Raw genomic sequence first — 21040 nt, 5'->3', positions numbered from 1 at the left:
CGGTCCGAAGGGGCTCGCTTTAAAAAAACAGAAGTATAACGTACATTTGTTGTCTACTGTATCTCTGATCCCGAGTTTGTAACGTGCAGTGCTGTAACTCTTTTAACTTGCTTCAGTCTCTCTCTCTCTCTCTCTGTGTGCGCGTCCGTAAAACTCCTACTCCTACAGTCCTACTATCATTCTTTATCGCACCGCAACATCTCTGCGACTTCTCTCTCGCAACCATGCGTTCCACAACCCTCGAATCCACCGCTGACAGCCTCTCCAGGCTTGGCATCAGCGCGAGTTTCGCCTCCTCTGCTCCTAAATTGCACGAGAACCTCCACCTTCTGTCCCCGGATAAGGTCCGTTTGCGCCAATATGTATATATTTATTTATGTGTTATGGTTTTCGTGATTTTGGGTGGTTTTCACTGGGAATGGTGGTGGTTGGGCAGATTGAGCTGGCAAAGATGCTAGTGGAGATGGGCCAGAGTCATTTATTTGATCATTGGGCTGAGCCTGGTTTCGATGATGAGGAAAAGAGAGGTTTTTTGGATCAGGTTTGGTTTTTTTCATTGTTTATGATGTTAAAATTTTGGGTTCAATACATATTTTGATTCTTTGTTTGTGATTTGTCTCAGAATTGTGCTTTTTTGGTCTATTTCTGTTTGCTGGATCTGTATTTGAAATTGAGTCTCTGTGAAATGTTTTGGAATTAGTGCCGAGTCTTGTCGAGTTTAATTGGAGAAGGCCCTTGTTCAAAGTTCTTGGTTCTGTTTCTTTATGTCACGATCGATTTATGTGAATTTTAATTGCATATTTCACGTATCTGCGTTAAAAAAATTGTTAAATAAGAAAAAGATTGAGGAATTCGATATGCAAATGATTCTGGCTTTGAAAAATCTGCATTGGGTTGATTCGAACAGTAGGATGAGCGACGGAAAATGTTGCGTTTGAGAATGAGTGAGAGTGAGAACTTGGAAGACATAGGGTCGAGTGGAAGGCTGAGAAGATGGGTGCGGGAATTGATGCACCCAAGGACTGGTGCATGAGTGAAGTGAGAACCTTCTTATAACTGCCAATTTGTTGCGTTTCTCCTCCAAAATTGCTTCTAATTCAATTCATTATTGTTTCCTTTAAGCTCTGTTATTGGGTTTTTAAACTTATCTTAACAATGGCCTTAATCAATTTTAAACTAACTATGCAGCCTTCCATTTCTTCTTTTCATTGGAAGTTTATTTCAGGTGGCTCGGCTTAATTCCAGCTATCCTGGGGGTTTGGAATTGTATATTAAAACTGCCAGAGAACTCTTAGCGGATTCAAAAGCAGGAAAGAACCCTTTTGATGGCTTCACACCTTCTGTAAGTGAATATTAATATATATATATTACACCTATGAACTTATGACCTACAATCATCTTACATTTCGTGAGCCATTCAATGTAAACAGGCACAAATAACTAGAATTTATTCTTCCAAATTAGTTCGTACAGTATGTGTGAAAATGCATCTTACCATCTGCACAAAGACATGCAAGTACGTGCAAATTTGACATTTTTGTAAACTAGCAATTCTATAGCTTCAAATTCCACTCAGTGCTCAGCACCTAAAAGAAATATCAGTAGTTTGTTATATGTATATCATTACATGCCTTCTTACTTTTCTCAAAAGAAATGTATATCATTACATGCTGGCACTCAAGCGCTGGTTTTGCGGGATTATTTTTACTTTTCTAGATGTTTATAGTCATTGTCATCCTGTAGCTTGTGGTTTGAACTCCCTGCCTTCAGACCTGTGCTCATTTGGGAAGCACTGTGGATGCCAATGAGGGACAAGGCCTCTGTTTTATTTCTCAGAGACAATCTCTTGATGCTCATTAAAACGAATGGGCTAATGCCATGTATAGCCATTTTTGACCTCTTCATCCCATGCAACAAACATATTTAAGATGTGCTGAGCCTGTTAATCTCTCTTTTCCAAGAGTAATCTTTGTGGATACATGAAAAAAATAATTTTTGCAGGTTCCGAAAGGCGAGGTTTTGACTTTTGGTGATGAAAACTTTATCAATTTTGAGGAGTCAGGGGTCAGGGAGGCCCAAAAAGCTGCATTTGTCCTTGTTGCTGGAGGACTTGGGGAACGTCTGGGATACAATGGAATAAAGGTAATTAATCCTTGATTAAATACATTTGCATGTAGTTCTCTTGTTGATCACAATGTTCTTATGTATCATCTATCATGACAACCCACATAGTGAGAGCCCACATATCTTAAACAGATTTGGCTTAACCATCAATTGTCTTTTTTAAATGTCTAATTTCCTTCTTTTTAACCTATTTCCATTTTCAAAGGTCTTCAATTAGATGTCCCAAGTGATCTTCTGTCGGTCTGCATTTCATTGGGTCACGTTATGTTGCTTGATTTTTTTATTTTTTTTCATATTGTACCTAGTTTCCAGCAATTTTAAACATATTATTAATGCATTTGTATCATCTCGCGTCCTCATTGGTAAGGACATGTTTATTGACACTACTTCCTTCAAGTCAATTATGGTTGGCACATGGCTGTCTTGATTATTTGATTGAAATTTCATTGCACACGTGTCTTTGTTTGTGTAATTGATCTCATTTCTGGATTAATAGATGCATGTGATCTTAGCAGATTAGTTTTTTTTTTTGATAAGTATCTTAGCAGATTAGTGGGGTTGATGATTTTATTCTCCCATATTTTGATCAATGCTGGTGCGAATATCTTCAGCCAAATTGTCTTTATGACTTGCAGGTGGCTCTTCCGGCAGACACTACTACAGGGGCATGTTTTTTACAGCAGTACATCGAGTCTATTCTTGCTCTTCAAGAAGCTAGTGGAAGGCTCACACAAGGTCTGTTGCCAACCGATACTATTTGTCATGCAATATCTAGAGATTGCATAAGATGCTGTCTTGGTAATCAAGTGTCAGTTTTTTCTGATTTGCTATGGACCATTCGTTGGATCTACAGGACATTTAGTTATTATGTGGAAAGAGGATCAATTATCTCTGAAGTTCTTATCTTGGTGTCCTGTAAAATCATATCTGACAAAACTTTAAGGTGGTGCTAGGAATAAAACAGGACATAGGACCATCCCCTTGGATGGCTTCTGATGTTCTGAGATAGTGTCATTTTTCTCCTAGAGTTTTGTCTTCTTTCAGAAAATTCTGTTGAATGAAAGGAACTAATAGCTGCACGATGTAAGACCAAGTAAGTGGGAAGCAGCTTCAGATGGCAGGGGCAAATGAACGGTCAATTAGCAGTTGAAAATTTTAGATTTTTGCGCCATGAAATAGTTCAGAGCAATCCAGTTCTCTTAATGAAATGTCCTCCCTTATGAAATGTTTCCAAGATATTGAATATCCAAAGAAAGCTGCTTCTGGAAATTCTAAGACTGATGAGTCATTTCTGTTGGGAAAAGTGGCTAACTGTATTTGGTGCAAATGTATGGAAAGATGGAATGAAAATATTTCCAGCTTAGTCTCCAATCTTTCTTCTGCTGTTTAGCTCATTTCTTTTACGTACTGGACAATAATCATGAACTTATCACATAATGAGACACTCATAGAACGATGCATCTGTAAGTTAGGACACTACAAGAGTTGCTAATCACTTTGAACGGAAGCTAATTTCTTTAGATGATCCTCATTACACCAGTTGTGCTGCCAATAAGTCATTTAAGTTACTCCATGATTTTCTGGTAGCTAGTGAGCCTACGTAGTAGGGCATTCTTTGTACTGAACATGGCTTTTGCCTATTCTTTTCATTAATATACTTTGATTTTACTCATCAAAAAAAAAAATAAGTCATTTAAGTTACTTGAACCTTTCAAACATTACATACCTAAATTTCTACTATTTGCAAGGTAGGCAAATGCAAGCCTGTTATCAGATAGTGCAAGTAAGATTAACCTAAAAAATTAGGGCAGGTTGCATGATTCTTTCTTTATTCTATCAATTCTAGTCATAGTTGTCTTCATCATCACTTTCTCTGAACTTGAATTAAATTAAATTTCTATCTCCTATGCACTTGGCAAACCACCTTTGGTGACTCATTCTCATCTTTTCCTTAAATAAGTTCTATCACCACCTCTGAACAGATATTTTTATCTCTTACTTTATCTTCCATGACATCCCCTCTGACCCATATTAAATGTCTCATGTCACTGGCTATTGGATTTCCCTTAGTCAATGCAAACTAGTGAATGAGGGTGATTATTGTATTAAAATACTTTATTTTTACACATAAAAAAAATAGTATTAAACTACCTTCTTAATTTTGCTTCTTGGTTAAAGTAATAACGTCTATGATATTTTTGTAGGTGATTGTCAAACACAGATTCCTTTGGTTATAATGACGTCAGATGACACACATACACGCATTGTAGAGCTTTTAGAATCAAATTTGTATTTTGGAATGGAACCTACACAAGTAAAACTTTTAAAACAGGTATTTTAAAACAGATTTGATTGGTTGTTGACGTCTTAAGGGACAAAGCTCATTATAGTAGTGGAATGGGTTCATTCTGTAATCAATTTTCCATTCATTACAGGAAAAGGTTGCATGCTTGGATGATAATGATGCCAGGCTTGCAGTTGAACCACGTAACAAATACAGGATTCAGGTAGCGATGGCATTAAATAGACTTGATAATTTGGTCGTTGGCATCAAATAAAATTCTTAACCTTGGAACTTTATTGCATATTCGTTCCTTAACCCTTTTCTATTTGTGGTAGACAAAACCTCATGGCCATGGTGATGTGCATTCACTTCTGTTTTCTAGCGGCCTTCTGAAAGTTTGGTAATTCTTAAGATCTCATCTCAACTCCGGAATTTCTTTTTGTGCTTATGAGTTCATCATTATTTTAAACTTCGTAATTTTACTGTTTATCTTGATTGCTTGTTTGTGTACAAATATGAGATCTATGCTTGTGTCCTCACTTGCATCTCATTCTTTTCTGGCTGAGTCACATAAATAACCTCTGGACTTATAGCAGATAGAAAGCCACTGCATAATGTAAAACTATAGCCAATCTAATTTGCACCTCAAATTTCTGTTTATTGGCATCCTTTTTTGCTTCTATTTAAAGTAGAATTAGCAGGTTTGCAATCATTTTATCAACAATGACTGTAGCTTTCTCCCTAAAATTTTGTTTCTGTAAGTTTGACAGCCTAAAATTACCTTTGGAAATTCATGGTACTGGATACAAATGTTTTTTTAATCAATAAACAAGTATTTTATTGATGGTAATAGGCATAACCCTGGTATACGGGACATATATAAGAGCAAGAAATTGTTATGTCCCATGATATGCATTTATTTCAAAATTGGCTTGGAAAAAGGTACTTTCATGATTATAGTAGTTCATGATTATTTCAGGCATGATGCTGGTTTGAGATGGGTTCTGTTTTTCCAAGATACAAATGGACTTCTATTCAAGGTTGGTTGATTCAATGTTATGTTTTATTTTTGGTTGAAATATCTCTCTGGTAGGGTTACCCATATAAAAAAATGTCTCTGCTAGGGTTGTGCTTGGTTGCAAAATAAACTTTCTCAGCATTGGTTCTTGTTTGAATGTAGGCAATCCCAGCGGCTCTGGGTGTAAGTGCTACCAGACAATACCATGTTAACTCTCTTACTGTTCCTCGTAAAGCAAAAGAAGCTATTGGAGGAATTACAAAACTTACTCATGCCGATGGTATTTTTCTGTTTTATTGAATACATTCAGTTGTACGTGGTTCACAGTTTCCAACTTGTATCATGGCTTTCTTTTCCTGGAAGTTATTCGCTATGTTAATTACTTTGCTTAACTTGTGTGAAAATGGTATATCACATGCGAAATTTATTGTGGTGTCCATGTGGAGAATTTGTTTCTATTCTAGTCTTTAATCATTCCTCTACAAACTAAATTGCTTCAGGGAGGACAATGGTGATCAATGTGGAATACAATCAGCTTGATCCTCTACTAAGAGCAACAGGACATGATGATGGAGATGTCAACGATGAGACTGGCTATTCTCCTTTCCCAGGAAATATAAACCAAGTAAGCTTCTGGAGAAAACTCATCATCTTCTGATCAAATAGGGTGCCTATCCCCTATATTAATCTTCTCAAATTTCTGGTGTAGTTTATTGGACTGTGCCATACCTAAGTTTACAATGAGTGCTGCCAAGTATACTGAAAAATCCACTGGATCTTTTCAGCTTCTGATGAAAATCTCAAAATTAATTTTCAAAATTTCCCCTCCTCATCGGAAGGCAAGGGAAAGTGGGTGGATGTCCTGTAAAGTACCTTTATAGAAAGTTACAGCAGTTTTTCATATTTATAAATAGAAAATGATTAAAACACAACCTTTTTTACAACTCTTTGTTTTTTTTTCATCGAATGAAATAGACAGTCCATGCAAAAAAAAAAAAAAAAAACAAAGGCCTAATTACATTCTAGAAAGAAGGAAATGAAAACAGAAAATCATGAGCTGAATCTCCATTAAGCATTATAGCTGAAAATCATTGAAATAAAGAAAAAGAGTTTCCAGATTTCCTTCATAGTGCGCTCATTATTAAAACATCTCTCATTCCTTTCCCACCAAATACACCACATGAGACACAGCAGCCACTTGAGAAGAACTTCGCAATCCAAGCCAACACGCAAGTAAATCCACTACTCTCATAGGCATCACCCAAGCCATCCCAACTCTACTGAAAACGCCATCCCACAGTGCCTTTGCCACCTTGCAGTGCAGAAGCAAACGATCCACAGATTCCCTATGTTTCTTACACATGAAACACCACTCCATAACAACAAGACTGCACTTTCTCAAGTTATCGATCGTCATAATATTCCCGAGTGATGCTGTCCATATAAAAAAAGTGACTTTGGAAGGCACATGTGACCTCCAAATACTCTTCCAAGGAAAAGGAGGACGTCAACGCTTGTAGTAAGACCGTACTGAAAACTTTATACTATCCGTATGCTTCCATATCATTCTATCCCTCTCATTACCACCGATCCCCAGTGAGTGTAAGAAGCTGAAAAAATCAGAGACCTCATCAATTTCCCAGCCCTGTACAGCTCTAGTAAAAAAAAATCCCACTGCAATGTTCCATTGGAACTGTTTAACAAATCAGCAACAGTAGCATTCCAATTGGCTGCCAAACGAAAAATAACTGGAAACATACTAGAAAGAGCCCGATCACCACACCAAACATCAAGCCAAAAAGGGATCCTTGAACCCTCACCAACAACAAAATTTATATGATTAGCAAAAATCTCCCAACCCTTCCTAATAAATTTCCAAAGACTCACAGCATAAGCCCCCCATGCCTCTTTAGAACACCAACCCCCCCAATCACTCCCATATTTCTGATCTATAACCTCCCTCCACAATGATTCCCCTTCCAATTCATACCTCCAGAACCATTTCCCCAACAAAGCCTTGTTGAAACTTCTCAAATTTCGAACCCCCAAACCTCTATTTGAAATAGGAGCACAAACTCTATTCCAACCAACAAGGTGAATTTTAGTCTCCTCAACCATTCCACCCTACAGAAAAGTATGAAATAATATTTCAATCTGACTTGGCACCCCTGCAGGCAATGGAAATAAGGATAGATAATAAGTTGGAAGATTGGCAAGTGTACTTTTAGTAAGAGTAATTCTACCCCCTTTAGAAAGAAAAAATCGCTTCCAACCCTCCAGCCTTTTCTCAATCTTCTCAACTACCCCTCCCATATGGACTTAGCCTTAAACAATTTGCCCAATGGAAGGCCAAAATATTTCATAGGTAAAAAAGCAACTTTACAACACAATAGGTCCACCAAGCCGTTAATATTCCACACCTCCCCCACCGGAATCAACTCCAACTTATCCAAATTCACCTTAAGGCCTGATACAGCTTCAAAACATAATAATACAACTCTGTTTTAAATAAATGATATTTTTGTAAAATAAGTTGTAAAATAGCTATAGGAGTATTATTGTTTTACAAAGTTGCCCTCCATTTAAAACAAAGGAAAGGATTGTCTGTGTCACTACTATTCATAAATTTGGTTACCAGAGCATAAAAATCTAGAAATAGTGCAGAATCTGTAGAGTGAAGCAGTGTTTTTTTTATTCCCTCTCTCTCTCTCAATTGTGTGTGCGCGCGCGCACACATGCTTGATTAATGGTATTTGTACTTATTAGGCTTCTCCACATACCAGCTTAAGCTTCTCGGTGACATCATTTACCATGGTATTGAAGCTTGGTTTTTTTTTTTTCGTTCTTGTATAATACATGTTGTGAAGCAGTATTTTTGTTTTAATTGGATCATCAAGAGTATTTTTCTAGTTTTTCAATCATTCTTCTTATACTAGATCCAATCTCCTGATGCCTACACAAAGGGAAAACATCAACTTTTTTGTGTATTCTGGAGCTCCCTATTCAGTGCTTTGCATGTGCAAATTATTGGCTTCCTCCTGGACATAGGAGGTGATCATAAGGAATCCATACCAGTTGGATGTATACTTTGTTATGATTAGAAGTATCTATTAGACCTGTCACCTCTTGATCTACTAACTTAAGTTTTTTGGTCGTACATTTTAATGAAATCATAGGAGCAATTTAGAAAAGGAGGTTTGAGAATTTTTGTTTCGTTGGTTTTTGATGAAATACATGTCCTACCAACACCTGTTTTTTCTTTTAGGTAAAAGTTATCGGGTGCTTGATTATACATTTCAGCTATCATCGATATCAATTATAAGACTTTGTATCTTGGCTTTAGCATTTGAATGAGATTTTCCTAAGTTTCACTTGCACATTCTCTTTAATGGAACTGTTACATGCCTAGGCTTTAGCAGTCCTACCAACATCTGTTTTTTCTTTTAGATAAAAGTTACCTGTTGCTTCATTATACATTTCAGCTATCATCAATATCAATTATAAGACTTTGTATCTTGGCTTTAGCATTTGATTGAGATTTTCATATGTTTTACTTGCACTTTCTCTTTAATGGAACTGTTACTATGTTACATGCCTAGGCTTGACTTGTATGACTCTTTTTCCAGTTGATTTTGGAACTTGATCCATACATTGAGGAGCTCACAAAAACAGGAGGTGCCATAAAGGAGTTTGTTAACCCAAAGTAAACCTTCTCTATTTATGTCCAAGTTTTGGTTAGAACTTCTAAATTATTGTGTGTGCTTAATTGCTTGCAGTGATCAAGTGTTCCAAAAATTATCAAGTTTTCTTTTCTTTGATTTGTTGTTTAATCTGTGAACCTTTTCACTTGGGCCTCATAACTCTTATTGAAGAACAACTCTATTCAGCAACCCTACACCACATACTTGCTTTTATTTTTTATCTTTTTATTTTTTTCCCTCAACAGGTGTGTGGTGTAGGGCTGCTGAGTATAAGAACTCTGAATTGATAGATTGAGAGTAATTCACCTGACTAATCGATTAATGTGTTAGTCACACCTTTGTATATTCCATGTTATAAATTTTCTATTTGCTGGTTATGACCCTCTAGTTTGGAGAAATGTTGTTTCGTAAATTATTTTGCTCATGGCAATGTTTAGGGAATGAGGTAGTTATAGCTAAGTCCTGCTTTAAATAGAAAGCTGCTTTAATTTTGAAGGCTATAGAAGTTAGATTCAGCACGATTATTCATGTTGGAAAAGTTGTTAAAGAATCCAAAGCATGATTCCAATTTTTTGGAGGTTTGGCGACACACTCTCACTCACACATGATGTTGCAAATATAAGCTAGTGCTTCCTTTTTGTTTACCATCGTCCTTATATCCAATATTACTGCAGATACAAAGATGCTAGCAAAACTTCATTTAAATCCTCAACTCGTCTTGAGTGTATGATGCAAGACTATCCGAAAACTTTGCCTCCAACAGCAAGGGTTGGATTTACGGTAATTTATGGTTTCCTGAGTAGGGTTCAAGCCACTCACAATCCTTCCTTAATTTTGAGTGTTTAGATCTACTTGGTGGTTTTAATGCTATCTGAAGAATGCTCTTCATATTTATTTTGTGATAGCATGTGCTATTAAGGTAGTTCTTTCATCGTTGCCCTCATTGTTTGGTAGTTGTACTATGATGATTAGGTCTTGGATGCATGGCTTGCTTATGCACCTGTGAAGAACAACCCTGAGGATGCTGCTAAGGTAAGAGTATCTTCACTACCCTTTTGGCTGTTCCTTGTTTTGGAACTTGAATGATATACTGGGTGGTTTTCAACAAATTATAATTTTCCTAAGTCTGACCAGTTTGTTGGTTGATAATTTAGTGGTTTTAAAAACTCAAGTGGTACAGTGCATTTTCTTGATTAACAGAATGAGGAGTTTATGACATTGAATTTGGTCAAACTCATGCCATAAAATAAAACAGAGTGTCCCCTTTTTCTCCATCTGCTGGATATATAGTTATGTCATATATTTTAATCCCCTGGATGCAAGAGCTCCTCAAAGATCAAGTGATAAACAGTGTGACTTGTTTAGTAGGACCGCCCGTGATTTTGTTGACAAAGATAGTAATAATGGTAATGGAAGTCTGGTCTATTGTATGGAAATTTATGCTCTGGGATACACTTCCATGTTTATATAATAGTCTAAGCTATCTTAAAACTTGTATTACCAATTTACCTATAAAAAGAAAAAAAAGAAAAAATTGTATTACCAATAGCTATGCCTTTCTATATATACAAAAGCTTGTTAAACAGGGTAGTTATTGCCAATTCATTTAGGCCTAGTTTGGTTTCACAAAACTTTCAAACCATCTCATCCCATCTCATCTCAACATCCAAATACCATTCAAACACAAACATTTTTCACTTTCAAATTTTCAAATTTTCAACCTTTTCATCTAATCATTACCTAATCATTTCAACTTTCCCAAACTTCCAAACTTCCAAACAATTCAACTTTTTCAAATCCCAAAACAAAAATCATATTAAAAACTTATATTCTAATCCTCTTTTAACTTTATACTTTTTTTATTCAAAATTTTCTCTCTCCTTTCCCAAAACCCCATAAAAATCTTAACTCAAACTATTTCACTACTATTCACAAATTATCTCATTACTATTTATAGATTTTTTATCTCATCTCATTTACTCAAACCATCTCACTACTATTCACAAATTATCTCACAATTATTTACAGATTTTTCATCTCATCTCATTTGTGTAACCAAATTAGGCCTTAGTCTTGCGGAATTTCATATATTAAGAGCAAGATAAGATACCATATATTTGAAGTTCTAGACACCAATTTAAATTAGAAGTATAGATTTATGGATTCTACACTTTGGCCGGCCATCAAATTGAGAAGTCATATCTGGTCTAGCTCCTCTTGATGCCCAAACATTGGCACTGGAAGTTTGTGTTTAGACTAACGAAGCATCTTGGACTGCATATTGTTGGATTTCCTGTTGAGTCCAGAGGGCTGCATTAGAAGCCTGATGGCTCAAGAGCCTGTTAAAAAAAGACGTGTTTATATGGTGATATATTTATAGTTCTCCTAATAAACGCCTGTCATTTATCTTGTAGGTTATGTATATTTGTGGTTATAACTCCGATCTGTTGAGCATGAAGCTCAGTAAACCACTCATTTAATTTCTTATGGATGGATATGCCTAGTTTCCATTTAAGTACTCATTGGTTATTATGCATGTATTTCCATTCTTATCTTTGTTACTCCATTTTATTAGTTTTCTCTGGCTATTAGTAGATGTTTACAGCATTTAAGAATTCTTTATCCTTTATCTTCTATACCTAATTGAGGTCAAACGAGATCTGGGCTTACCAGTTTGGTTTTATTCTGTTTCTATTCATTTCCTTGAATTTAATTGAAGGTACCAAAAGGAAATCCATATCATAGTGCAACTTCTGGAGAAATGGCCATCTATCGTGCAAACAGCCTTATTCTTAAAACGGTAACTAATATTTTAATTCTATATAAATTTGTTAAGCATCATAAATCGTGATTGTAACTGAGATTACTTGCTGATTACATATACATACAGAAACAGTTCAAAGATCATACAGGATGAAAAATAGTTCAAAGTTGCAGGGAATTGTGACAATCCTTTTGTCATACTTGTATCAAAAAGGGTATATAAATAATAAAATCCATCTCTTTCCATCAGAGCAGAGGTCCTGAGTTCAAGCCTGACTCTACACTTCACCTAATTTAATTAAATATTTCACATGTTTGGCCTACTTATGAAGTGAGAGTCTGATCCACACGAGTGTGAGTGTTAAGATATAATACAATTCATAAAATCTACCACATCCCATAAACTTGAGCTTAGGTTTTTGGGACAAGTGGCGATTTCACAAATTATATATTCTCTGATCCCACATCATGAGATTTTTCTCCATGATGCACTCTTTGGGTAAGCCTTCCACTTCATAGTTGGTCTTTTAATAACCACATTTCACACTCTACAATGATTCCCTTTTTGCTAGGGGATGGAATGGCCTCCGTGGCTGTATGCTTCCCCCCAAGCCTCGACACCAACAGCTCAGGCTCTACCACAGCCCAAATGAACCAAAAAAAAAATCCAAAATCATCTAAAACCAAACTCTGGCTAAGAGAGAGAGAGAGATGGGGCTGGGAGGCCGGGGTTGATGCCAAGAGGAAGAGAGAGAGAGAGAGCGACAGACGACGGGGGTTTGAGACATCAAGGACGTAAGAGGAGGAGACACTAAGAGAGGAAAGAGTGGGAGTGAAAAGAGAGAGTGACGCTGCGGGGTGAGGGGTTGTGGTTTTTAAACAGAACCTAATAAGAAATGACGTTGTTTTATTAGAGAATTTTTTTTTAAAAAAATATGTATATATGTATGGGCAGGGCGGATGGGATAAACATTGGGTGGGCTTGGGCACAACCCGGGCCCTGCCCCCCATCTGTGGACGTGGGACCCCACCCCAGCAAGGCAGATGCCGGAGGGGTGGGGCAAGGTGGAGGGGGGCGGTGCTCAGCCCAACCTTTTTGATTGATTCCATTTTGGGTGGACATACTCTGCAATGATCCCTAGCTCCTAGTATTCTATTTTACCGAATAATCTCCAGCTAACTTTATTTTCAAATGGCCAAAACCTAAAATATGTTCTGCTCCAAGTATATGCGTGGTTTAAAGAAGGTTAAAAATTTTTCTTTTATTGAAACTGCACTTCTCTGAGTAATGTGAACAGACCTAACATATATATGCATTGATATTATATATGTACAGACACGTGCTCATAATCTTATTGGATTTGATGTATGAATACTTCAGTTGTTTTGTAAACGGAACTACCTGAATAATATTGCAAGAAATCAATGCAAATCTAAAGTGCTCATAGATTTTGAATCTCTCTCTCTCTCTCTCTCTCTCTCTCTCTCTCTCTCTCTCTCCATTGTTTAAATTATGGCATTTCGGCTTTTTGTCTGTCTGCTAGGCTGGTGCCCAAGTTGCTGATCCAGTACTACAGGTGTTCAATGGGCAAGAGGTAGAAGTCTGGCCTCGTACCACATGGAAGCCCAAATGGGGGCTTACTTTTGCAGAAATCAAAAGGAAAGTGTGTGGAAGTTGCACCATTTCTCAGAGGTCCACCATGGTCATTAAAGGCCGTGATGTCATTCTTGAGGATCTCTCCTTGGATGGAGCTCTTCTCATCGATGCTGTTGATGATGCAAAGGTAAGCTAGGACAAGCTGATAAAAAAGATGGATTTGAAGTAAATTTTCCCAAAATTCTCTCTTTAGCATTAATGCAGCAAATATTACCAAGTTAGTCATAAATTCCAGAATTCCACATATATCTGACATCAATATGGATGCTTTCTAAGCCTGTTGCCTTTTCTGACTCATATTTTTCTTGATATTATTTTTCACCGAAACTTCATTATAGAAATTAGAAACGATTGATATATGCTCTCATTCTATTTCTTCCTGTTCATCTCGTGTTTTCTGCTGTTGGCGCCATTTGATTCGGTTATTTAAACTAATTTCATACGGGTGACAATGTCAATACCCAATGGTTTAGTATGTTTAGAAACGAATTACTTTTATTAACATGATCTTTTTAAACAGGTAAAAGTACGAGGTTCGGTACAGAACAAAGGATGGATTCTTGAAAATATTGATTATAAAGATGCTTCGGTGCCTGAGGAACTAAGAATCAGGGGTTTCAGATTAAACAAGATAGAGCAGCTTGAAAAGAATTACACAGAACCTGGCGAGTTCTGCTTGGAGCCATGAAAGTGAACTTATCCAAACATATCATGTCTCAAGCCAGAAATAATTAGATGAAATAATTGAATATTTCGGGATAGCTTAAGGGGTGTTAGATTTTGTTTTTTCCTTGATATTTTTAATTTCCTTATCAAAGTTTTTTCAAAGATTAATTTCCCCTATTTATCAAGACAGTCAGAAACAATATTATTCAATTTGGTGCAGAAATTTTCTTGGCCGTTGTATGTAATAATTATCCAAAAGGTTTAGGTAGAGTTTTCAAAACACGTTATTGGATTTAATTAAGCTTGATGGCAAGATGCTTAATGGGTCAAAACCTGTGTATCTATCCTCATGTTCTGAACAAGGGAGATCGTATTTGCTCAGCACACAAGTGCTTGTGGAAAAGAAAATGTTGTGATTTGTTTTTCTCTCGTTCTACCACTGACTTTGAAAAATCAAATACGATGTGTAGAAATGTAATATTTCAGCTGAATTGATAATCATTATCACATGATCACTTTCATATAAAATGTCTCTTCATTATCTTCATGATCGATCACTTTCATTGATAATCATTATCTTTGATCTGATTTATGATATAAATGGCTCTTCATGATATTTAAGGGTTGCATTTCACAAATGGCCATTTGTGAAGTTGACACAATATTATATATATATATATATATACTCAAATTGAAAGTCTTTTTTATTGGGATGAAAGTTGCTTGAAAAATAAATAAATAACGTATAGAAAGAAAATATAACAAATTAAAGCAAAGCAAAAAGGGATAAACTCCACAAAGTCCACAAATATTAAACTTCTTGGCTAAAGAAGAAATGATGGTACTCTGAATTTTGTCATTTCCAATCACATAATCAGCTTATTGGTATTCATTTTTTTTTTATGATTTGTTTTCATCATTATTATTATTTTTTTGGTATTCTTAAATATTTAAAAAAAAAAACAAAAAATTCACAATACCATTAAAAAACTTTCTTAATTATTAAGTAAAAATAAAAAATAAAAATACACTGTGGGGAGAAATTCTCAAGAGTACCCATTATCGGGATTCCAAGCATTTCTCTATTTTTATTTAAATGACTAACTTATAAATTTATAATAACTTACCGACATCAAAAAATTTATAATAACTTAAATGTGCATGTCAATGTGTCATCGGGGATGATAAAATCAACAGAACTACTACATACTCCCGGGGAATAACCCCGCCGCGGTCCCGGGGTTGACGTGACAATTAAAATATTAATAAAAAATAAAAGCTAATGTTAGTTTGAAACCAGAGAGGGAGAAGCTGGATGCGTCGTTTCTAATGCACTGCATTTCTCCTTCACTAAGTTCTCTCATCTCCTCATTTCGCCAATTCGCCCCATATTCTCTCTCTCTCTCTCTCTCTTCCATCTTCTTCTTCTTCTCCCTTCTGTCACAAGAAAGCCGCTTCTTTTAATTAGCAGATGATTTCAATTTTTTTCAACTTCTTTTAATGGTGTTATGGTCCCTTTTCTTTCTCTGGAAGTAGGTCCTCAATAAATTTCTTCAATTCAGCTTTAAAAAACGAGTTCATAAGAAATCTGCTATCTCCATTAATGCTATAAAACTAACAATATGATAACTTGTTATTACCCAATGAGATCCACCCACGAACTCTGTAGTGCTTTTGTCAAAGTACCCAACAACCTGTTCAATACAAAAGCCACTCATTGACAAAAATTTTAAAATGAAATTTGATTAATGTCTGGAGAACTTTTTGCTGAAGAAATTCACTCAGAATGTTCGGAGGAAGACTGGGTCTCATTCGAATCATTGTGGTTTTGCTATACAGCAGGATGCCTCAAGCAGCTCTTATTTGTAGGATGTGACGCGAAATGAACGACGGCGACCAAAGATGCATGAAGTCGAAGACGGATCCAAAGCACGACGGTGACTTCTCCGGTTTCCCTCTACAGCATCCAACCCAAAACAGATTTTTGGATTCGATTTCCCTCCAACGCACGACGACTCTGCAAGACGCATCCAAAGCACGACAGAGACCTCTTTCAGTTTTGATCTCCCTCTCTGGTTTCACTCTCTGGTTTCCCTCTACAGCATCCAACCAAAAGTAGCTCTTTTGATTTGATTTCCCTCCAATGCACGACAGCGACGAGAGACGCATCCAGCTTCTCTCTCTCTGGTTTTGAACTAACAGCAGCTTTCTTTTTTCATTTTCGGTGGGAGATCAAACTGAGGGAGGGAGAGTAATTGATTGGGGAAGACGAAGGAACAGATGTACTTATTCGATTTTGAGATGAAGAAGCTGTGTTGAAGTACTACGCTAAAACGAATCGAAAATGAGAGGGAACGGTTAAGAGATATGAAGAAAGAAACGGTGCCGTTTCCATTTAGTGCCACATAGGCCACGAGGCCGCGGTGGGGTTACTCCCCGGGGGCGTACAGAGTTTTCCTAAAATCAAATATGAAGCAAAAAATTAATTGCTTAAAGACAAAATCTTTTTTTTTTTTTTAAAAAGAAAAAAAAAAAGAGATAATTCTAACTAGTGGAGAGAATATTTGATGGGGATGTCTCTAATATTACACACGACGCGTCGATGACATCCAAAAATAAAAAAATAGATATAAAAGAGAGGCCAATAATTATTATAAGAGAAATGATATTTGTAGTCGTGGTTATGCAAGCGGCGTGCAGTCTCTTTGAAAAAAGTGAATTAATACGGGAGCCACGTGAAAAAAAAAACTAATTTTTTAATCGTAAACCCCATTTTTTTTAAATGATTGTGTGGCATATGCACACTCCACGATTGCATGTAGCATTACTCTAAATTATTTGTATTGTGCTAGTTATAAAAGAAATATTGTAATTACATTTAAACACCTTGGTATGTCCAAGAAAAAAAAAGTGTAAAAAATGGAAAAAAATAAAAAAAATTAGATTGATTAGATTTCATTTATAGAAATATGATAATTACAGTCGCATAAGTACCAAGCAATCACTTTAAAAAAATAAATAAATACAGAATTGGCAACGATCGATAGTCCCTATCATATTGCCAAGCAAAGGACAATAATTATTCAAAAAAGAAAATAAAAGAAGAGGACAATATTACGTGAACAAGTTTCCACCATAAAATTCTAATTTCATAGACTCACGATTTGGCACCGCTCGATCTGATACGCAAAAACTTGTCCGATTGTGCCTACCGGCCAAGTGATCTGAATTATTTGCCCTAGCTAGAATATTCGGAAGAGAAGTGACATAATTACAAAAATATTTTATAAAAATAAATTTATAAATTGATATATTTATATATTTTTATTAAATTTATTTTATAATAAAATTAAATAATTTTATAATTATTATATCAAATTATATTAATTTATAAATTTAATTTTATAAAATCTTTTTATGATCAACGCACATGCAGCTACATATTGGAAAATTCTAGTTCTGAGATTGAATGATTTATCTTTCGGTGAACTTCCCAGGAAGTTTCATGACAACTTCCCTCGTCAACCGCCCCCGCGTACTTGACGCGCGTACGGGGGCCAAGTACACCACGATATATTCATTGTCTTTTGTTGAAAATTATATATCATTTCGTACCTAAATTCCGTACCATGGAATGGCAAAAATGGTGACTTTTTGCCTTTTAGGGCTATAAATATGCCGATTAGCTAGCATTCAGTAACCTGCCGTATTCATCAACATTGAAGGCCGCAACCACAAAATTACTCGAACAGCAAGCATATATATCATGTCGTGTACGTTCTGCTAATTCATGTGTTAACCTTTATGGTGACTTTTTCATCATGTCTCCCCTCAACACCGACGATTTACAACAGATTTTTGAAAAGCTTGACAAGAATGGAGATGGGCTCGTGAGCCTGGAGGAACTCAACTGGCTTCTCGAGAAAATTGGCGTCAAATTCAGCGTAGAGGAGCTCCAACCACTCTTGGGAAAACCAAGCCTCGACTTCAACGAGTTCCTGTTCTTTTACGATTCCATATCATCGGAGAAAGACAATAACATTAGCAGCAGTAGCGAAGTCCTGGTGGCCGACCAAGAGTCCAATAAAGAAAGCGACCTTGTCAAGGCATTCGAAGTGTTCGATTTAAACGGCGACGGCTTCATTTCCTGCGAGGAGCTGCAGAACGTGTTGTCACGGCTGGGGCTGTGGGACGAGAGCAGCGGCCGAGATTGCAGGGCTATGATTCGTGTTTACGACACCAACTTGGACGGCCAACTTGACTTCGAGGAATTCAAGAACATGATGTTTCTTACTATTTGATCATTGATCATTTCTTCGTGTACTAGTACTACTATATATTCATCGTACGCCTGTTGTTCTTCTTAATTTACGACATTGTATATACGGGAAAATCTTCTTATTATCATTGCTATTAATAAATAATGAAAACTCAATGCCGCAAACAAAGAATCAGAACCATATAATAATATATTAAGCTTCTGACAAATTAAGGAATATTCTAGTATATGTTCTCGCCCACACATGCATGCAATATATATCCTTCTATATATATCTATAGTTAATGATCATGAAAATGTAAAACGCCGTAGCCTTGATATTCGGGCACTAATAATATCCCACGCACAAGCTAGCCAAATGGCATTACAACCACAAAACTCGATCGGATCTCAATCCGGATCATTTCTTGTCTATATTGCGAAAGTTATCTGCAGGAAATAAGTATACATGGCCCATATCTCTCCATCTATCGATCTCATGTGATACATAATATCATCAATCCATTATGATTTTAATATGTAGTTTCATATAATCGATATGGGTTAGCGCTAAAGTAGTTCATAGTACTCGATGTACGTATAGTGTGTATATATACATATATATATGAGTAATATTATATAGGGGTGCTACCGGCACCATACGGTGTGGGGTAGACCTCCCTCACCCCCCGCCCCGCATGGGGCGGATGGGGAAAATCTCCCCAGTCCCCTGCCCCCGGTGTGCGGGGGCGGGGTACCCCGTCCCGCATGATGGAGTACGGGGTGGGGGGGGCAATCCGTCTGCCCCCCGCACCCCCCTTCAGTACACTCTTCATTGTTTCCTTGTATCTTACGTAGTTCTAAAGGAAGACAGCGACGCAGATTTTGAAGACAAAAATCAGCCTCTAGATTCTGCAAGGAGCTCCTTCTCTCTAGCTCTCAAAGGTACGCTTCCTTCACAAGACAAACTGAAAGCTTTTGCTTTTGGTTTTACCTTGTTTATGTTAAGCATTTGATTTGTACAACTTTTTCCCTTTGTCTACGCAGAATGTCAGGATCGGAGATCTAGATCTGAAGCTCTATCCAAGAAGCCAGATAGACGAAGACCCGCTTCATTGGATCTCAACAATGTTACCGTCGCCTCCTCTTCGCCACGGCTGGCAACCATGAAAAAAAGCTCGGCTGTGTCGTCTCGCAAGTCCGGTTCATTGCCGAGTCCCGAGACACCAAATTATCGTCAGGTGGGCATCGGAATGCAAAAGGGTTGGAGCTCGGAGCGTGTACCGATGCAAACCAGTACTAATCGGACGCAGCCAGCAAACGTGGCGTTGCTACCTTTCAATAACAGACGGTCGACGTTGCCATCGAAATGGGAAGATGTAGAGAGGTGGATTTTCAGTCCGGTTCCCGTAGATGGTGTTGAGAGGTCTTCGATCCAGCCACAGCAGAGGAGGCCAAACCCCTGAAAGGAAACTTATTATATATATATAATATATAATATATTATATATTATATATATATAATATATAATATATTATATATTATATATATATAAACGGTGCGGGGCGGGGGAAAAACGGACTGCGGGGAGTTCATTTCCGTCCCCCGCCTCCGCTCGGGGTGGCCATACGGGCCGGGGGGCCCTGCCCCGCCCTATGCAGGGGCGGAGCGAACGGGGCGGGGCAGAGGGTTCCGGGGCCACGCTGCCCACCCCTAATATTATATACAGTTACTTTTATATACTCTCTGTACAATTTACTAATATGATTGGCTGGATCAATTTTTTTTAATATATAACTAATCACACCAGTGTAATGTATAAAAGAGTATATAAAAAGGATTGCACATAAAATTTTTGTATATTATATATATAAGGTGTTAAATGAGATTAAATCGAATTACCTCAAGGAGCAGAATTTTCGCGAGGTCAGATCTTTGTTCGTCTTACGGCCCACGTTACCATGTCGTTTGCACTTCTACGTCACTTAGGAGGCTACTAGAGTCTTCTAAATAATTCCACGCTTCAAGATCAAGAGATTTAGATGGTTTCTCTAGAAAAATGTAGAGAGAGAGGAGAGTTTTTCTTAGACTTTTTCCACCACTATAAAATGCACGTAAAGAGTTTTTACATCTGAAAGTTAATTAACTTTCCTGCAAATGAGGAAGTTAAATAACTTTCCTTAAAGTTATAATAGTGGTGGGGAGTTAACAAATAACTTCTCCACCCATGTGGGTAGTGGACACAACTTTACCCGTTACCAACATAAGGGATGCAAAAAGGGATTTTGTGGCAGCTTTTTCTGCCATATACAATGGCATATATATAAATACCTAAACGTCATATATAGTATTGACGACGTGCATATTGCGTTCAATACGGTATGAATCGCATGGCACGCGCAGCTAATTATGTTGATATAGATATTAATGGTCAGCTAGCTTCCACGTTTTATTAATTTTCTTGTACTGATCTTTAGATCTGGGATTATTTTTCTTGAAAATTAAGGTTAGTAAGCTTCGAGGAAAGCTCACAAATATTACGTTCTTCGTGAGTACTAATAACCAATTA

General features: G+C 36.9%; 2 protein-coding genes across 3 annotated transcripts; both read left to right on the top strand.

Moving 5' to 3' along the window:
• Positions 1 to 62: 62 nt before the first annotated feature.
• On the top strand, positions 63 to 14545 carry LOC122296207 (UDP-sugar pyrophosphorylase-like). Of its 2 annotated transcripts, none has more exons than XM_043105698.1 (17): positions 63 to 344; positions 437 to 541; positions 1226 to 1342; positions 2002 to 2142; positions 2760 to 2859; positions 4329 to 4456; positions 4560 to 4631; positions 4744 to 4808; positions 5388 to 5448; positions 5589 to 5706; positions 5927 to 6051; positions 9053 to 9129; positions 9802 to 9907; positions 10100 to 10159; positions 11847 to 11927; positions 13435 to 13674; positions 14068 to 14545. In XM_043105698.1, the coding sequence occupies exons 1-17, from the start codon at positions 225 to 227 to the stop codon at positions 14233 to 14235; spliced, it is 1884 nt and encodes a 627-aa protein (XP_042961632.1). In that variant the 5' UTR covers positions 63 to 224; the 3' UTR covers positions 14236 to 14545. The 2 variants fall into 2 exon arrangements, with proteins under 2 accessions (XP_042961632.1, XP_042961633.1); XM_043105699.1 differs by having other exon boundaries at positions 65 to 344; positions 1216 to 1342.
• A 3165-nt stretch (positions 14546 to 17710) lies between these two features.
• On the top strand, positions 17711 to 18617 carry LOC122295730 (probable calcium-binding protein CML44). Its single transcript, XM_043104834.1, has one exon. It carries the CDS (start codon positions 18035 to 18037, stop codon positions 18512 to 18514), a length of 480 nt encoding a protein of 159 aa, XP_042960768.1. The 5' UTR covers positions 17711 to 18034; the 3' UTR covers positions 18515 to 18617.
• The last annotated feature ends 2423 nt before the right edge of the window (positions 18618 to 21040 follow it).

This window comes from Carya illinoinensis, chromosome 15 (genome assembly GCF_018687715.1).
Source record: "Carya illinoinensis cultivar Pawnee chromosome 15, C.illinoinensisPawnee_v1, whole genome shotgun sequence".
Classification (NCBI taxonomy): Eukaryota; Viridiplantae; Streptophyta; class Magnoliopsida; order Fagales; family Juglandaceae; genus Carya; species Carya illinoinensis.
The sequence above is the reverse complement of the archived record's forward strand: the minus strand, read 5'-3'. Positions and strand labels throughout refer to the sequence as shown.

Bases quoted from the DNA above. Each gene is read 5' to 3' on its own strand.
- LOC122296207 (XM_043105698.1), top strand. From the start codon at position 225: ATGCGTTCCACAACCCTCGAATCCACCGCTGACAGCCTCTCCAGGCTT. The intron at 2,860-4,328 runs GTCTGTTGCCAA...ATATTTTTGTAG, and splicing joins TAGTGGAAGGCTCACACAAG to GTGATTGTCAAACACAGATT. The intron at 11,928-13,434 runs GTAACTAATATT...TCTGTCTGCTAG, and splicing joins ACAGCCTTATTCTTAAAACG to GCTGGTGCCCAAGTTGCTGA.
- LOC122295730 (XM_043104834.1), top strand. From the start codon at position 18,035: ATGTCTCCCCTCAACACCGACGATTTACAACAGATTTTTGAAAAGCTT.